This window comes from Ooceraea biroi, chromosome 2 (assembly GCF_003672135.1).
Source record: "Ooceraea biroi isolate clonal line C1 chromosome 2, Obir_v5.4, whole genome shotgun sequence".
Lineage (NCBI taxonomy): Eukaryota > Metazoa > Arthropoda > Insecta > Hymenoptera > Formicidae > Ooceraea > Ooceraea biroi.
Genome location: NC_039507.1, coordinates 13928009 through 13946060, shown reverse-complemented (window position 1 = coordinate 13946060; position 18052 = coordinate 13928009). Strand labels below are relative to the sequence as shown.

Sequence of the window (18052 nt, the reverse complement as noted above, 5' to 3'; positions counted from 1 at the left end):
AAGTATGGCCTAGTTTACACCGATTGTTTAATACGCGTATCAAATAGTAAATAACTAGTACATTCGTTTAATCATTGGCTAATTAGCTCAAATGTACTATTTGATACGCGTATCAAACAATCGGTGTAAACTAAGCTATTGGTCCTCACTACTACTACTATACATACTACACATACAGGACTTTTAGCTGCTAGCACTTCTTCTAGCGGAAAGTTACGAATTACCTCACTAAAATCACAAGCCAGGCAAGCCTAGCCCTGGTGGAAATCTTCCCATAGGTAGTTGAAAAAATCCCCATTTTAGATGGGTATACATATATCCCATTAATACCCATTTGGAATGGGTATCTTCTCATATTGCATGGGCATCTCCCTATGTGTCATGGGGATCTATCAGGTATTAAATTTCAATGCTCATTAAGATCTACTTATTTAATAAGTAGATTGTGTTATTTTGGTAAATATTTCTTTTCGCGTTAATATATCTATCTTGAGAAAAATATTCAGAATGTGAGCCTAACTAATTTAATGGTAAAACATTTGTCCAGAAAGCAGATCTAACAAGTTTGACTCCCGGCTTAATAATTCGCTTACGTTATTTCTCTCGCCTATTTCCATTTACTTTTTCTTCCTTTCTTTGAATTTAGAGTCTCTGTTCGGAGATCAAGAAATTTGGGCAGAGGTTCCAATTCTCCTCATGGGCACCTCCCCTTTTTGCCTATTATGGGAAGATTTCCACCAGGGCTGTTACACCATCTTCATTGAACTATATACTTACTGGAATGCGCACTGCTCTCTTAGCGGAGCCGTGCCGGCCTGTAAGGGCTATCCTACACAAATTTGCATAAGTGCATAAACAGACGCATAAGGAATTTGATTGGTCCATTTCCTTATGCACATACTTATGCGGGCTTATAGACCAATCAAATTCCTTATACATCTGTTTATGCGCTTATGCAAAAATTTGTAGGATAGGCTGACCACTATTGCTATAAGGTATCGCCCTCTCTTTCTTACTAACGTACTATTCTCTTTGTAATTGGTAAGATACTACCACTTGGTTTTTTTAAAATTGTTGTACAATAATTAATTTTCGAGGTAATACATCCTCTTTCCAATTGGCGCAATTTGAGGATTTCATAAATTTTTTTGAAAAATACTATAAAATAATAATATTTAAAAACAATTAGAACTACTATCGCTTGGATTGGAATAGGATCATTGAGAATATAAAGGTACATATTACTTGGTTTAATATTTTTCTAATTAAAGAAACTACCACATTGGTTTTTTCGAGCATATACCATGCGCATACTTGGCGCCTTTTTTTACTTTTTTGAAAAAGGTAATTTTATCGAGATACTGATAAACCGCAAGTTAGGGAATTCATTAAGATTGACCCTCCTGTCATATAAAGAGACATTGAGATCAGGAAATTTAGGGAGATGGAGTGAGACTCATAAGGAAGAGGGGGTCTAAGCCCTCTGACCCGTTCCAAGAGTCAGAAGGGGAGATAGTCTCCTGGTAGTAATAGACTTGGCGGCAGAGTCATAAAGGTGATTAGTAGACGACTCGGAGAATCCAGCAAAAGAGTGAAAGTTATACGTAGCCATACAAAGACAGGTCAACATGGTTACTGCCACTTCCGCGAGCTGAACATTCTAATTCTTGAGGAGAGCAGATAGAAAAAAGAGGTATATGCCGACACTGGCAAAGGCACCACCACGAACGAGGCGAACGGGAATGCCGTTGGGAGCGGAGTCAGATAAAGAGGTCAGTAGTTAAAATAGTTGCCGACAATAAAAATGCCGAAGGCAAGCGACTCCGTAGTTCTTCTCTGAAAGAAAGCCACTCTGCAGGGAAAATATCTTCCACTCCGGATAATAATTACTGATAATAGATGAGAAAATAGATAGTCAAGGCCATGTCCACAATGTCGCCCTTACAAACAGGCATGTCCGACCCGATTTGTTGCGTGATATTCCGTCCGAAACGGAACGTGAATACTGGACCTGTGCCGGACTGCGAGATCGCAAGAGGCGAGGTCGCAACCTGCATTGGGAGATGTCTTAGGAAGCGTCGACTTTGGCCTATAATAGAGAGAAACGTAGAACAGGTTCTTGAGGATTCCCGAAGCACCACCAGCTCCCGCTGTCGTCATATCGCCTTTGACTTAATCTTCGTGGCAACAGGGTGGAGAAAACGCTGAGAATTAATCCCTCCGTAAAGGGAGTAAGCGTATCCAATGCCATTACACCGGGGCTTTAATCCAAGAATGTCGCAATTGCTATTGAAAAAAGGTGCATTCAAAACTGCCTTACACGATCGAAACATACTGGCCATCTGACGAGGCGCTGCTGTCAGCCAGAATCCCGCAGGGTCGGAAGCTGCGTCGAGAGTCAGTCTCGGCGATAGAATCGTCTATAAATGACAAACAAGATGCATATAGCACTAAAAAATAAAAATATTCCGATCCTCCGAGTAGCACTCGATTCGTCCCAAAACCAAGAGATGGAGAAAAAAGAGAAGGAGGGACCAGAAATGATGAAAGGCCCTCATAGCTATCTCTACCAGACATAATAAAGCGTTACGAGCCGCTTTAAAGTAACCCTAGAAAATATGGGGAGTCTAGTAGAATTACTACCGCTAGTCGTGTGTGAGAGTGTGTGTATGTATGTGACATGTGTGTCCGCACACCCTCACTAAGACTGCCCCCAAAAGGTCAAAGGTGCATCTGGAAGGATCCCCTTCTAAAGAACGTGAAGGGATTTCCATAAATACTAACGGAGCTGTAAAACAGAAAAAACCAAAAAGCATATGGGCAATCACAAAGGAATGTACAACGATGTTCGTCGCAGTGCACAGAAATCTGTTGTAACTGATTGCTCGTTATTTATATTGGCAGCCAGGAAATGCTCCCTCGCAGAATCCATCAGGGAACTTAACTCACCGTTAAGGATAAAGACTTCTGCGGTCAGGCATAATAAAAGAGCAGGGAGCAGAGATTACTCCGTAGGGTCAAGAAACAAAAAACTTTTGCGCTTCTAGCTGACGTTTCCAATTAAGATTCGAAATGGTAACCAGTCGCAAAACCCAGAGGAATTCCCTCGATATAGGTAGCGTTTCCCGCGAAGGTACCTGTAAGGACTATACCGGCTGCTAGAGAAAGTGGAAGAGGTGAAAAGAAGCCGTAGGGCAACATCGCGAGCTCATAAGCCACGTAATGCCCCTAAATATCACGGAAACAGTATGTTCTGACTAGGAAAAGAGGCGTCTTCAGGAACAGGATTGGCCATTTGAGCTCCCAGGAGCATGCGGCAAAACTAGATCACTCATCGTGTAAGTGAAAGTAAGGTAGCTCGATAAGCGCAACTCTCGCAGGATAAGATCGGAAATCTGTCACTGGACGATTTCTCTGTGGACAGAAAGACTGCACCGTACGCTTCTAAATTTCCACAGGAACAATAGCTCCCCTGAGGCGTAGACATCGCAGGCCATGCGAATATATTATTAGTGCAAAGATTCTGGCCAGCAAAAGGAAGGCTCGCATCGAATACACAATAGCAACCGAAGTCAGCAATCTCGAATTGCGTCCACGCTCTCAGTGTCGGTAGTAATAGTTGGCCAACGCTCCTATTTGCTTGAGCGATCGATAGATCGGCGAGGCTCGCGATGAGGCACGACGAGACAGCTCCAACGATAAGGGGGCTCTGCGTATCAAACTGACAGTGGGCGAACAGAGGCTCACCAGATGTCCAAACAAGAGTGTTACGAAGCTGGTGTCGCTGCTGCGATGGCCAACGAACCGGTTGGAGAGATCACTTTCTCACTTGCAACGGCGGCTGCTGGAGCCTCGTTGGTGATGACGGCTGCAGCTACGGATCCTGCAGAGGTACGATGGATCAAACTCAGAGCTAGCTTCCGACAGCGATGCTGTAAGCTTTGCGGCGAGAGCATGGCCAAACAAAAAGAATCCCATGTCAGAGAATTTCAGGCGAGGACTACGCAGACCTCCCTGGGTAGCGAAGGCCGATAGCGGTGACGAGCAGAGGAATGTTAGCTGCACAATGCGCCAGTGCGATCGTGCGTCGTCCTTAAGATCTTGTATGATTTCAGGCCCGCCTGTTGGCTGAAGGGGATAACCAGGCAACTGTGTCTTTAACTGTTTTGCTGAGACCAGTGCCTCCAGATCCTCCGACATCACAAAATCAGGTAGAGCGCTAGTAACTTTTCTCTGACGCGAGTATAGCACGGCAAGGTTCCAGGCTCCTGCGCGCGGATGCGCTTGATTATTCTCGCATAAAGGAGCGCTGTGTGCAATATTTATGTCTTCTCCTCAGGTCGATCGCATCATCGTACCACACAAGAGAGAAAAACAAGAGCGAGTATCGTCCAAATCGCCGGTCGTTGATGCCGGACAGCGACACAGATTGCTGCAGCGGGTACGTAAGCTCCCCCAAATAGGACAGAAACCAAGGCCTGTGGTTCTAAAGTAGAAGATGGATCCTGAGCGCCCAAACTTGCGACAGCCAGTGATTAGCATGCCGCAGGAAGACGAAGGCGTAATCGTCGATGGCGCCAGAGGACATCAGCATAAACCAGAAAAAGGGGGGAGAGCAGAAGAAACCGTCGGTTATGTCCTCTCTTCGCCAGATATCACTAAGGAAGACTGGGTCAGTGAGAGGACATACCTGGTACAACGCCCCGGACGCTTATGCGACCGTCGGTTCTTCTATGCTATGCTCAAAGGCTGGTGGCAACGCCACGAAACCCGCTGGTAAAACCTTGTCCACGTGCATGATCTCCTCCGCCGGCAAAATAATCCCTCGGCGTCGCTCGCGAGGACGGAGGTTATGTTTGATGACACGCCTGAAAAAGAACATAATGCCTCGCCTTCCCTCGCGGTCTGCCACGCTCGTACGTGCACACGCAAGGTACCGCCGATATCCAGTAAAGATAGAAGTCTCACCTGGTTGAGAATCTCCACGAGTCTCTACGTAATCGGCGAGCGCATCGTAGGCTCCACGCGCGAGCTCGCTATCTCGAGAGAAATTCTCCCGATGTTAAGAGATCCACACCTTCTTCACATGTCGCACAAGCCTTTCTTCCTGCACTGATAATTCCACACCATAAGAAAAGAGAATGGAAATAAAGAATACTAGAAAAAGTATTTATAACCTAAACGACACTGTTGTCTCGGAGAACGAACAGAACACAATGAGTACACAAAGCGCGCGGCGTGACGAACCGGTTTTTGGTTTTGGCGATTCTTTGAACACTGTTGTTGAGGTGCGTGTAGGAGCACGACTACATAGTTAATCCATTCGGACGAGACCGAAGGAGCATAATCTTAATTTCATTAAGAAAACCTAAAATTGACCTTTTTACAACGTTGGGAAATGTCATCAAAAGACAATTTAAAGTTATGATATTATGCCCCCCTCGAAATCCTACAACTTTTATTTAAAACATTATTTTCTAGAAATTTTACACTTTTTGTGTATGTTTCGCATTTTGAGGTACATTATAACATTAAGCGAGTATTATTTTCTTAAATTATATGTAGAGTTCCTCAAGTATTGTTTTCGGTTTTCGCAAAAATTACTATTATACTTTATGTATATGATTTTTAATGCTTAAATTGTCAAGTAAATGGTAATATTAAATTGATCATTAATTATAAATACATGCGTGCACACGAATACGTAAATTGTTCCCAATTAATATATTTTGTTATAAGCTGCTAAGTATTTATTATATTTATATATGTATTTATTAATCTATTGCAATGTATATAGGTAGAAGACAAATTCTTGAAACAAGCTCAAAATGCGGCTCGTGCAAAAAGTCTTCGTGCTAAGTTCGAACACTGGAAGAATACTGAGGACAAAATCGATAGTCATCATATCGAGATAGAAATGGCTCAGAGCATAGGCGAACAATCCAGCATAGAATCTACGAGCAGTCTGAGAGCTCGTTTTGAGTCCCTTGGTTCGCAGACCAACGAATTGCCGCGTACACCGAAGGTTAAAGTTAATCGATTTGTGGTAAGTATAGCACTTCATTAAATATAATTACATATTTTCGCAATCGTCATTCTTCGTTAATATCATAATTCTTCGATAAATTTTATTATAATACGCTATATCATGATTTATTCTTTCTATAACCATCAATACTATTTTTTCTATAGTTAATTAGATATAATATTACCAATTATAGTTAATTAGATATAATAAATTACTTTATCATGTCACATGTATTAATTACATTTTTTGTATTACTTTTTAACCAATACACATTAAATTTGGTGAACGTCTTTGATTTTTCTTTTTATGTAACAAAAATATTCTTTTTGCTATCCAATGCGCTTTGTTCTTTTAAAGATGTGAAGCCTAAATGTTTTTTTCTACCAATCTCTTTGTTCTGTAAACTGTCATAAAGTATGCGCATGGGGTGATTTTGAATTGTCGTGCTTCTGCTTATCTATTCATGTTTTATTTATATAGAAATGTTAGCGCAGAAATGAATTTTATTCGTTAAGTACTGTTCATATTGTGTTCAAATTTTAAAAGATGAAAATAAGAAAAATATATAATATTAAATTAACTATTAATATGAAATATTAAAAACCTAATTATATTAGTTTTGTAGAAATACATACAATATTTTAAATGTTGACTCAATTTGAATACTGCTCAGTAAAACCATGACTAATTTTTATTTTACTTGTTTCGTTTATTTTACTTTTTGTATAACACGAATTAATTTTTGCGTCTTTTATTGGCATATATTAGGTGTATAAATTATTTCGGTGCCTTCTTTCATAAAATTTAAAGTTTACTCACAAAAAGTCAAATATAATTTTAATTTCGAAAAGTCCGAAATAATCTCCATTTTATTTTTCATGACTTTGCTCCATCTATTGAACTGATAAACACTCACAGAAGGAACTCGGTAGTTTCGAGTTAAGAAAGTTTGCAAAACTTTTTTGGAGTTCTTCTATTCTCTTGAAATGTGCATCAAACGGATGATGTTGTAGTGATCATTACAGGTGATAATCCGACTAGGTCCGATAGGGACTAGGTTTGATGAATGAGACGCATAAAAGAAAGCTTTCCAAAACATAAATGATATCGTAAGATATAACCGCTCGGCAAATTCAAGTAAACAACATCAAAATCCGTGCAAAGCTGAGTGTCAATGCTTGTAGTTTTATTCCAATTAATATTACAAACGTTTCAATCCATACGGTGGATCATCTTCAGTGTAAAAAATGTTTTACCTAAACAAATACATGTGAAACTCCATTACTCAAATACTCATAAAAAATATAAAGTGGATAAAGCATTAAAGATATCAGACCCACAATTTCACGAGGAGAACTTGAGATTGATAATAAATATGTTGTTAGATATGTAAGACGTGAGTCTATTCGACACGAGAATTATTTGTATAACGCGCGCCAGTACGGCCTATGACAGCACGGTCTAATCGATTTAAGGCGCATGCGAGACGAATAGTCCTATCTGCGCATGTATATCGATCGTCGATTGATAGTAATAAAAGGAGCGTAATCGCCTGCCACGTCCTCTTTCGTTTCGGGGTCCTGAGACGACAACATCATTCTCAGCAATTCTACATCAACGAAATATCAGCCATTTTTGGACAGCCATTTGGACTCTATTCCATCGGAATATCGGGATTGTGACGAGACTCGCAACGAGTATCATAAATGACGCCGTATCCTGGACAGGAGTGGACTTGGTTGATCACCGATTGAACAGCACGCTCTCAGCAAACACGAGAGATCAATTTCCGAGTCAAAGGACCCTGAAGCAGGTGAAAGAGCCAACGAGGGATCAAGCGCTCCGTTCTATTCGATAACTCAGATGAGTATTTCTATGAATTGAAACATAATTTCCGCGCGTTTATGTATTGAACAATGACTCGATTTATAATATGATTTCCGCACTTTTATTTTGAATAATAATACGACTTGTTCGATGATTTCCTCGATTACCTGTATTATATAACCGAAATATCATTATTCTCATCTGCTCATGGAATTTGAATATGTTTATTTGAAACGGATAATCGTTCGTCACCATCCTCTTGTTCGTATCTCGAGCCCCGAACTTTATAGTTAAAGTAACGAAAAGAATACATAGATACAGATAATGGCTATCCACTTGACTTTATTTTCTCCAACATTGTGGTAAATATTTACCTTTACACAGCCCGCCCCAAATGACCTCCGATTGACCTTGACATTGACCTTGACCCCTAACAAGGTCAAGGTCATTGACCTTTTCCAATGCTCATTGTTCATTAAAAAGTTATTAACGAAAGCAGTAAGAGAATGAAGTATAAGAATTTGTAAATTAGTAACAAAACAAGTTGGAATACTTATGCACATAAGGAAAGATAAGTTTCGAAAATATAATAGTTATTTTGAATATGAACGAACAAAATTTATTTAAAGCAGTGAATCATTAATATATAGAATAGGTTGTTTATAAATATAAAGTATTCTTTATTTTAACCAAAAGCACAAAACAGGTAAATACAAATAATTTTCTGCTTTAATCGAAATTAAAGACTTATTAAGGATTATTATTTATTTGTTCAACTGAATATACCAATATTTATATAATTAATGGAAAATTAATCGAACACTTTACGCACTGACTATACGACACACTGGTTACGTTTGATTTCTGACAATATAAGAATATGACTGTGAAAATTTGTATATAAACATAGCCATAAATACAGGCGAAGCCCGTCCTTCAAATCTATCTCAAAGATACAAGTCTAATCCAACCCGTGTCCAAGAAGTAATAGAATCTATTAAATTAATTTAAACAACGATTCACTGCTTTAAAAACGATTTTCTTCATCTTACCTACAATTATAATAATCTTATTGATTATTTGTGTAATATGGAAGTATTATGTGTCCAAGAAGTAATAGAATCAGTATTAAATTTATATTGTTAATGACTTTTTAATGAATAATGAGCATTGGAAAAAGTCAATGACCTTGACCTTGTTAGGGGTCAAGGTCAATTTCAAGGTCAATCGGAGGTCATTTGGTGCGAGCTGTGTAAAGGTAAATATTTATATGATTAAACGAACTTACCTGTAAGTGAAGTTCTATCATAATTGTATGATGCGCCTCTTCCGAAAGATAAAATGTAGTACTCCTCAATTCTATGCCGAGGCGCCACAATTTTCAAAGTAAAAAGAAGGAAATCCGCCATCTTAGCTATGTAACCTCTATCTTCATTTCTTGAAAGGTACAGTCGTAGACCCGGCTAGGCTCGGGGTCCGAACATGTTTGGACAAGGGTATTGGGGGGGACTTATCTTTCGGAAGAGGCGCTTCATACAATTATGATAGAACTTCACTTACAGGTAAGTTTGTTTAATCATATAATTGTATTTCGCGCCTCTTTCCCCAAGATAAAATGTAGATGTTTAAAGCAGGCTACGGCTGAAGAAGGTATAACCCATGCGTGAAAGAAGTGTTCTTTAATGAAACATGAACTATAGAAAGGTATGAACAAAATTATAATGAGTAACCGGACAACAGCCCGACATAATATAAACCGACTTCGATATGCAAAAAAAAACTAAAATAAGCGACATCGGTGTCATTACTTAAGCATCTAAAATGGCCTGCCCGTATAAAGTTCGATCTTGAACTACCGGTTTGTTATAAAACTTAGCAAACATATCAGACTTATCTGTCCAACCTACTGAGGTCCTAATAACATCCCAACTAACACCCTTACGATTTGCAGCTGACGTAAACGCATGTCGAGTGCTATACGCTGAAAAAATGGTCGTGTCTAACCCACAATCGTGTAACGTATCTTTCAACCACCTGCTGATAGTTTGAGCTGAAACGCGCTTGAAGGGCTTTTTGAGGGATATGAACAGGGCCGTAATATCGTTTCGACGAAGTTCCGTCTTGCGAAGATAACACTGGAGCGTAGTTACTGGACAAATATTCAGATTTCTCGTGTAAACTGACAAAATTAAAATCGGTTGTTTTTTCCTAGGTCCCGAAGTTTTATTCCTGTCGGGGATCCTGATCTTCATCAAATCTTTGGTGATTACGATATTTCTTACGTCTATTAAGGTTAGAGTCTGAATGCGCTGGCCCGAGACCAAGGCTAACAACGTTAAGGCCTTCTTAGTTAGGCCTTCGAGAGGTAAGCTTTCATTTGGTACGTCCTTAAAGTGGTCCAAAACTATCTTAGGGTCCCAAGTGGCGTCGTACTTAGGTTCCGACGGTCGCAACTTAGCCACACCTTTGAGAAATCTACCAATAATATCACTCCGGCCAATCTCCGGTCCTCCAAGAAGGGAAAGAGCCGAACGAATGCTGTTAAGAGACCCATACGAAGCACCTTTTTCATACTCTCGTGCCAGGAATCTGATAATATCCGAAACTATAAAGCTATCCACTGGCAACTTTGCATTGGTACAAAAATTCCATCATTTTCTTAGAGCTCCATTATATTGGCTGAGAGAAGATTCGTTTAAGGAGGAAAGAGCGATGTTAACGGCTTCTTCGGGAATTCCTCTCTTCAGAAAAGCCTTCCAGATAATATCCCTGCCACCAGGGAAAGAGTTCTCCAAAGAGGATGTGGTTCCCTGTCCGAAAAAAGTAAGAGATCACGTTTGGGTTCCAGAATTAAAGGATCCGATTCCAATATTGAACGGAACAGCGGAAACCATGGTTGTCCCGGCCAATATGGCACCACCACAATACCCCGTGCCTTTTCGGCCTTAATCTTCTTTAAAATTTTTCCGATGAGGGCAAAAGGTGGGAACGCATAAAAGAAGATGGTGTTCCACTGTAAGGTAAAGGCATCAATTGCCCCAGCCCCCGGATCTCTGGTCCATGAAACGTAAACCTGACATTTAGTATTAATTCTTGTTGCAAAAAGGTTGATTTCCGGAGATCCAAATCTTGTAACGATTGTGTGAAAAGCCCTCTCAGATAACTCAAATTCTATGTCTTTTTCAAGTTGCCGTGATTCAAAATCTGCCTTGTCATTATCGCCCGACGGAATGTATGAAGCGAAAATGTACAACTCGCGATCTTCACACCATTTCCAAATTAATCTAGCTAATTTACTAAGTTGGGGAAATCGCACCCTCCCCCCCCCCATACGATTTATGTAGGAAATAGCTGTCGTATTATCAATCCTCAAAAGGACGTTACAGTGTCGAAGATCCTTCGCGAAGCATTTGAGACCAAAAAAGGCTGCGAGAAGTTCCAAATAATTAATATGGAATAATCTTTCCGCCGCGCTCCAATGTCCATGCGCTCGAAATTCAGAGCAGGCAACTTCCCATCCTGATAGAGAAGCGTCCAAAAATATAACTAATCTAAATTCACGATTCGCGATACTCGAAACGCGACTGGAAATATTAGTCTCCCACCATAGGAGATCTTCTTGCAAAGTTGGACGTAAGTGCATAACAGCGTCGTAATTACCGTTATGATATATTAAGGCTAAATATTTTTCTCTCTCTGCCTCTTTTAAGTGTGCCCAACCATATTGAATCGCCGGGCAACAAGACACAAGGGAGCCAATTAATTGCGCAAATTCTCGAATCTTACACCGTTTTAACTTCCTAAACTTCATAATCTGAATGCGGAGCTTACGTCTTCGGACAAGGGGTAATTCCAATGTCATCGTTTGAGAATTTAATATAAACCCCAGAAATGTGCAAACCTGGGATGGAACTGTTACTTTTTTGTTTGTTAACAATAAACCCTAGACGCTGTAACAACTCCATAGACGCGTTTATATTGGCTAAACATTCGGAGTATGTCTTCCCCAGAAGAAGAAGATCATCGAGGTAGATAACTGACACGAATCCCGAATTTCTCAAGTAACCTACAACCGGCTTCAAACTTTTTGTGAAAACAAACGGCGCCGTGTTAAGACCAAACGGCAAGCAGGTAAATTCATAAAGCTGACCATCAAAAATAAATCGCAAGTATTTCCGACTACGTTTGTGCACCGCAACCAAATAGTAGGCATCCTTTAAATCTAATGTGCCCATAAACCAACCAGAATTTAACAAGCTGCAGGCGACTTTAGAATCTTCTAATTTAAAGTGTTCAGTCGTGATAAATTCATTAAGTTTCTTGAGATTAAGTATTAACCTGTGCGTACCATCCGGCTTAGCAATTAAAAAAATCCCCGAAACAAATTGATTTTTACAAGGGCGGCATTTACTAATAGCACCTTTTAAAAGCAAGGCCTGGATATTATCGTTGATTATTACTCTCTCGTTAAGAGACCAAGAGGGTTCCCTGGGAATCGTCTCTTGAGTAACAGAGTCCGAAAAAGGAATAACATAACCCCGGATCCAGTTCAATACTCTGGAATCGGAAGTCAAATCCTTCCAGTTATCGAGGAAGAATCTCAATCGGTCAGCCGTCTTACTTACAGGTGCGTCCTTTAATCCTCTTTCTTCTGCTGACTCGACGCCTGTGCCTTCTGACTGGAGCGAGTGTCCTTGTTGTGATTGTTCCAGTGTTTCCTGTTGGACTGGCCGTGACCGTACGATTTATTGCGATACCCGCCCGACATCGTTGATTTGAAGGGTTGGCGTCGAGGCGGGTCCTTGAAGTTTTTTGTCTTCCCAGAAGTTTTGGGTTTGGATTTCAGATCCTTACCAGCTCGTTCCACGATCTTGGCTGCCTTTAATCGATCGCCCAGATTCTGGCCAAAGAGTCACTCATCTGATAACTCTGATTTTAACGTCTTTTTCTGGGAGGCGCTAATGGCCGCCAAAATTAAGCTCCTGCGTGTTGAAGACTCATCTCTCTGTAAGTCGGCCAATAACCGCGATGTCTCGCTAAGCTTCTTGATTAAGGAAATTTGTGACGGAGACAGTTTCCTCGAGTCCTTGGTACCCGTGTTGCTATCGAGGATATCCGAAATAGCGCTGCCCAGTGAAGAAAGGCAAGCCGAAATTTTCTTCTGTTTTTCTACAATCCGCTCGTCTCGTTTTGATAAAGGCTCGCTTATGGAAGCTTTGATCTCCTCGTTCAGTTTAGGAGGATCAATCAAGGTGCAATTTAATGGCGGAGCATGCGCCTTCAGCAGCTTCTCGCGTTCCTCCTTTGGTAAACCTTTTTTCAAAATATCCTCTATACGAATCGCAATGCTCTGAGGAATGGCCGAAGCCATTACTCGTTCCTGTGCGACCCGCTCACCGATGGCTTCTAAAAGTTCCGTATCTAGGTCCTCAACCACCGTCGTCACTGGATGCTTAGCCGAGTCCGTCTTCGGGACCTCTGTGCCAGAAACCTCACCAACGACCTTGTGGTTGGGTTGCGCAGGATCCATATTCTTAGAAATTTCTAGCGAGTGACTATTTCTCGTGGAGGAATTGTCGATTTCATCTGAGTCAGATGAGTGACGCCCCCCTCCTGAAAAAGGAGAGTGGAACCTGCTGGAGAATGGGACAGTCGTTGTAAAACCATCTCGGGATCCTCACTACCGTGGTACGTAGGACTGCGATGTGTCAACCCTCGACTGCGTCCTAATAAATCAAAAAAGGACAATGAGCACACTTGGAGTGATCAAACCGAGATTCAATCTATTGAAGCAAGAAGCACAGCGAAAAAAGCCGACATGTCGCGCAATCTGCTGGTGAGCGGAAGTGTGTCAACAGGTTAGAACCTGAAGGGCCGTTCGAGAAGATTACCCAAAACACAGCGAGAATAAGGTGTAATGGTATCTCGCGCACGCCCACAGGCTAGAGCCTGTGGCCTATCAACGGGTTAGAGCCCGTGACACCCAAGGATGCGTATTGTGCACTAGCGCTGGCCGACAGGTTAGAGCCCGTGGCCGTCAATAGGTTAGAGCCTATGACGAAACGAGAAAACTCTCGCGCGCTTAGAAGAGATTTATCTCTGTGCGTACCATAAACTCACATCTGCCGACAGGTTAACGCCTGTGGCCGCCATGAGATGAGATTCGAAGATGATAACCTCACACGTTCGAGAGGTTCGAAACCTCTCCGAATAACGTGGTGCTTACTTGACTCGTCCCGCCGATCTTCATATTTCTTTAATCGTTTCCACAAACGTCGTATCTTCGTCGCCATTCTATCTTCTATATCATCTTCGTCTCGGTGTTTTCGTTTTCCCATCGTCTCGTAATGTGAATACCTCGGCACAAAAGAAAGGAATGAAGATAGAGGTTACATAGCTAAGATGGCGGATTTCCTTCTTTTTACTTTGAAGATTGTGGCGCCTTGGCATAGAATTGAGGAGTACTACATTTTATCTTGAGGAAAGAGGCGCGAAATACAATTACCTTTTACTTTGCCATATGTAAAATCAGTTTCTGAAATTTCTCTAGTAAAATAAAAAAGTTTAATACAATTTTAATATAGCGTTTCAGCCCAACAATCTTTACGCAAATTCATTTCTAATAAAAAAGATTCCATCAATAGAATGTCTCACAGTAATGTGGTTTATAAAATTTCTTGTAATGATTGTGAAGCGTCATATGTAGGCCAGACCAAACGACAACTCCAAACAAGAATTGGAGAACATAGAAAAGATATCAATAAGAAAACGGGTTCTCCTTCAGTAATATCTATACATAGAATACAATCATCTCATGATTTTAAGTGGAATGAAGTTGAGATATTAGATGAGGAGAGTTCATATAAAAAGAGGCTGATTTCTGAAATGGTGAACATAAAAAAACAAAGTTATCCATTAAACTTACAAAATGATACGTTGGAGTTGCCAGAAGATTATTTACCTATTTTGAATCTGTTTCCTTCGCATTGACCTTGTTGCCGGAGATCTGTTTGTTGTGTATGAAATCACGCTGAGTTCTATCGTTCTCAGTCACAGTATGTACATCTTATGAGTAACACATAGAGTTGACTTTGGAAAATTTTTGTAATGTGACCAGTTTTACGACGATGTTAGCTATGATAAGAATGATTTCTTGGTGCTATTTATATTGTGAAGTTTTATCTTTGTGAGTTTTTTTATATATACTTCTATCTGCATTTATATTTTTTATGCGTATTTGAGTAATGGAGTTTCACATGTATTTGTTTAGGTAAAACATTTTTTACATTGAAGATGATCCAACGTATGGATTGAAACGTTTGTAATATTGTTGTGTTCGGGATGTGTCTCCCGGTACACCGAGCGGCGTGATCGGCAGAGGCTGAGAGATCGTCGGCTCGGAAGAAGACGCGCGTTGCCAAGTGAAATCAACAAGCGGCAGTGTTACCAACCTGTACGATAATTGTGGAGGCATACGACAATTTTAAGTCTAGTACGATGTACGATCTTGTCTGTACGATAACTACTAATTGTACGATAATTTTTTGAAAACATTTTTTTTCTTATATTTAACTTCTTATAAATTTCCAAAGCTATTCTGTTTTTATCTGTATTCTGTATTTAATTGATCACTTTAAATAGTGATCAATTAAAAATCTGTAATATCGAAATGATTAATGATTTTAAAACAAATTGCCGCAATTTTATGATCACTGGTTGTAAAGAAATTTTAAAAAGATATGATTTTTCCAATCCAATTTTACCGAAATTGAAATGGCTAAATCCAAAAGAGGCTTTATCATCAAACGTTTCAAGATCACCAACTCTGCAACCATTAATGTGCTTACTTCCTAGAATAGTAAAAGCTGAACAAATGCAAATTATTGATGATCAATGGCGAAAACTGTCTCTCACAAAATTCCCGAATAATTTCAAAGAATTACCTCCCGACAAGTTTTGATTATCTGTAAAAGAATCTAAAGATCATTCTGGTTGCAACGAATTTGACGAGCTTTGTAATTTTGCTCTTAATGTTCTGCTGTCGCCTCATTCAAGCGCGGTTTGTGAACGCGTTTTTTCGAAAATGAATTCCATTAAAACTAAAAGTAGAAATAGATTGTTATTGTCTACAACAAAGTCTTCACTTCTGGCTTCACAGTGTGTGAGTAGAACGGGTGGTTGTGATAAATTTGATGTTACCGAAGAAATGCTACATTGTATGACAAAAAATAAAATGTATCCTGACAAGGCTTTATCGAAACCAAATACATCAAGCTCAACTACAAATCAATTAGATTATGAAGATTTGTATGAAGATATTGTGTTTGAAGAATTTTAAGATAATAAGTTTCTATGTGATGCTTTTTACTCGTATACCTGATAAGTTATATAAATACTCAAGAAATTGATGTTCCTTTATTAACATTTTTATTATTTTTGTTTACATATCTGATTTATCTATTTATTTTATGTCTTTTGTTATAAATAGATGTTCTAGATAAGTTAAATACAAAAGTGCCTATTTTTTTGGTGAAAATGATTTGTTATTTTATGTTTATTATTTTATGTCAGGTAAAATTTAAATTTATATAATGGTTGTTCAAATTGTACTTGAATAGGTACATGAACATGTTTCTACATAATAATGTTTAGTATTTATCGGAAGAAGCTAAAATTGTATTTCATTCAATAAAATCCTATTTTAGTTGCATCTGGTTTTTACTTTCAATTTTCTGAAAGAAGTGCGATGAAAAATGTACGATAATTTTGAGGTAAATACGATAATTTGAAAGCTTGAGTACGATAAGTTAGCATTTACAGGTTGGTCACACTGACAAGCGGAGAGTTGACGAGTTGAAGCTGAGTCGTGGTGTCAACTGGACGTGTCGCGAGCTTGATTTATGAAGCTGTGAGAATATTGTGTATCGGAGTGCAGTTACAATAAAGTTCCTTTTTACAAACGCACAAGCTTTATTCACGCGAAAGCGCGAGTGTTAGCGAGCGCGGAGCACGAGCGCGTGTCGAGTGAAATCCGCCGCCTGGACGCAACAATATTAATTGGAATAAAACTACAAGCATTGACACCCAGCTTTGCACGGATTTTGATGTTGTTTACATAAATGATATCCTTCGTCTCCTTTGCGATATATGGTCGAACATTATCGTGCTTCAAAATAATTAGCTCTCTGGCCAGTGTACGGCCCTCTTTGCTCCAATGCGAGAAAAAATGCACATAAATTGGTCAGATGTAAGTATACATAATTAGATCCGATAAGATCTGAGTGGCATATACAGGGTGTCCCGGGTTTTAACAGACAAACTGCGGAAGCATATTCTACTAGTGGAAATAAGAAAAAATTCTTATATCGAGTTTGCTTAGAAATGCTTTATTACAAAGTTATAAACCAATATTGAAAAGAAATATGAGATAAGTAACAACGGAATATAGTGTAGAATTTGGAAGGTCGAAGATGTTTATGTTATGTGTATTCACGTGTATTCACATGTATTCATGTTCACTATATTGAAACGATTCAGTATGATTGTTACTTTCACAACAATAGCTGTTAGATTTCAATCGTCGTGTGAACTAGCAATTACTATCAGAATGCCAAAAGTGTTTTCAAATGAGGAATACACTGATATTCATTTCGTGTACGGATTTTGTGACGGAAATGCACGAGCTGCCGTACGAGAGTATCAACGTAAATTTCCTAACAGGAGAGTACCAGATAGATTTAAAGCAACGAATTACTAATTCAGTTACTGAGATGCAACAAAATTTTCAGGAATGTCGTACTGTAACAAATTCTGTACTACGTCGATGTCTAGCTTGTATCGATGTGCAAGGACAACATTTTGAAATGCGTCACTAAATCATTGCGTAGATAATTTTTATTTTTGCGAAAAAATCCGTTGTTACTTATCTGATATTTTTTTTCAATATTGGTTTATAACTTTGTAATAAAGCATTTCTAAGCAAACTCGATATAAGAATTTTTTCTTATTTCCACTAGTAGAATATGCTCCCGCAGTTTGTCGGTTAAAACCCGAGACACCCTGTATATGATTTTTATATGATTATATATAATAATATCCGCCGTTTGGCGCGATATGATCTTATTTTTATATAATTATATTTGACCAGATCTATGTTACATATAATCAGATTTATCCAAATATGATTATATAAAATAA

The 18052-nt window shown here is 39.3% G+C and overlaps 1 protein-coding gene across 25 annotated transcripts in view; it reads left to right on the top strand.

Annotated features, from left to right (window-relative positions):
- Window positions 1–18052, top strand: part of LOC105279165 (myosin-11) — a 262296-nt gene that overhangs the window by 201741 nt on the left and 42503 nt on the right. For 24 of the 25 annotated variants that reach the window (XM_026975501.1, XM_026975505.1, XM_026975502.1 and 21 more), the window contains one exon: window positions 5798–6046. In XM_026975501.1, the coding sequence (XP_026831302.1) occupies window positions 5798–6046 (249 nt within the window). Of the gene's footprint in view, window positions 1–5797; window positions 6047–16675; window positions 17103–18052 lie in introns of all 25 variants that reach the window. The other variant, XR_003407559.1, reaches the window with a different exon arrangement.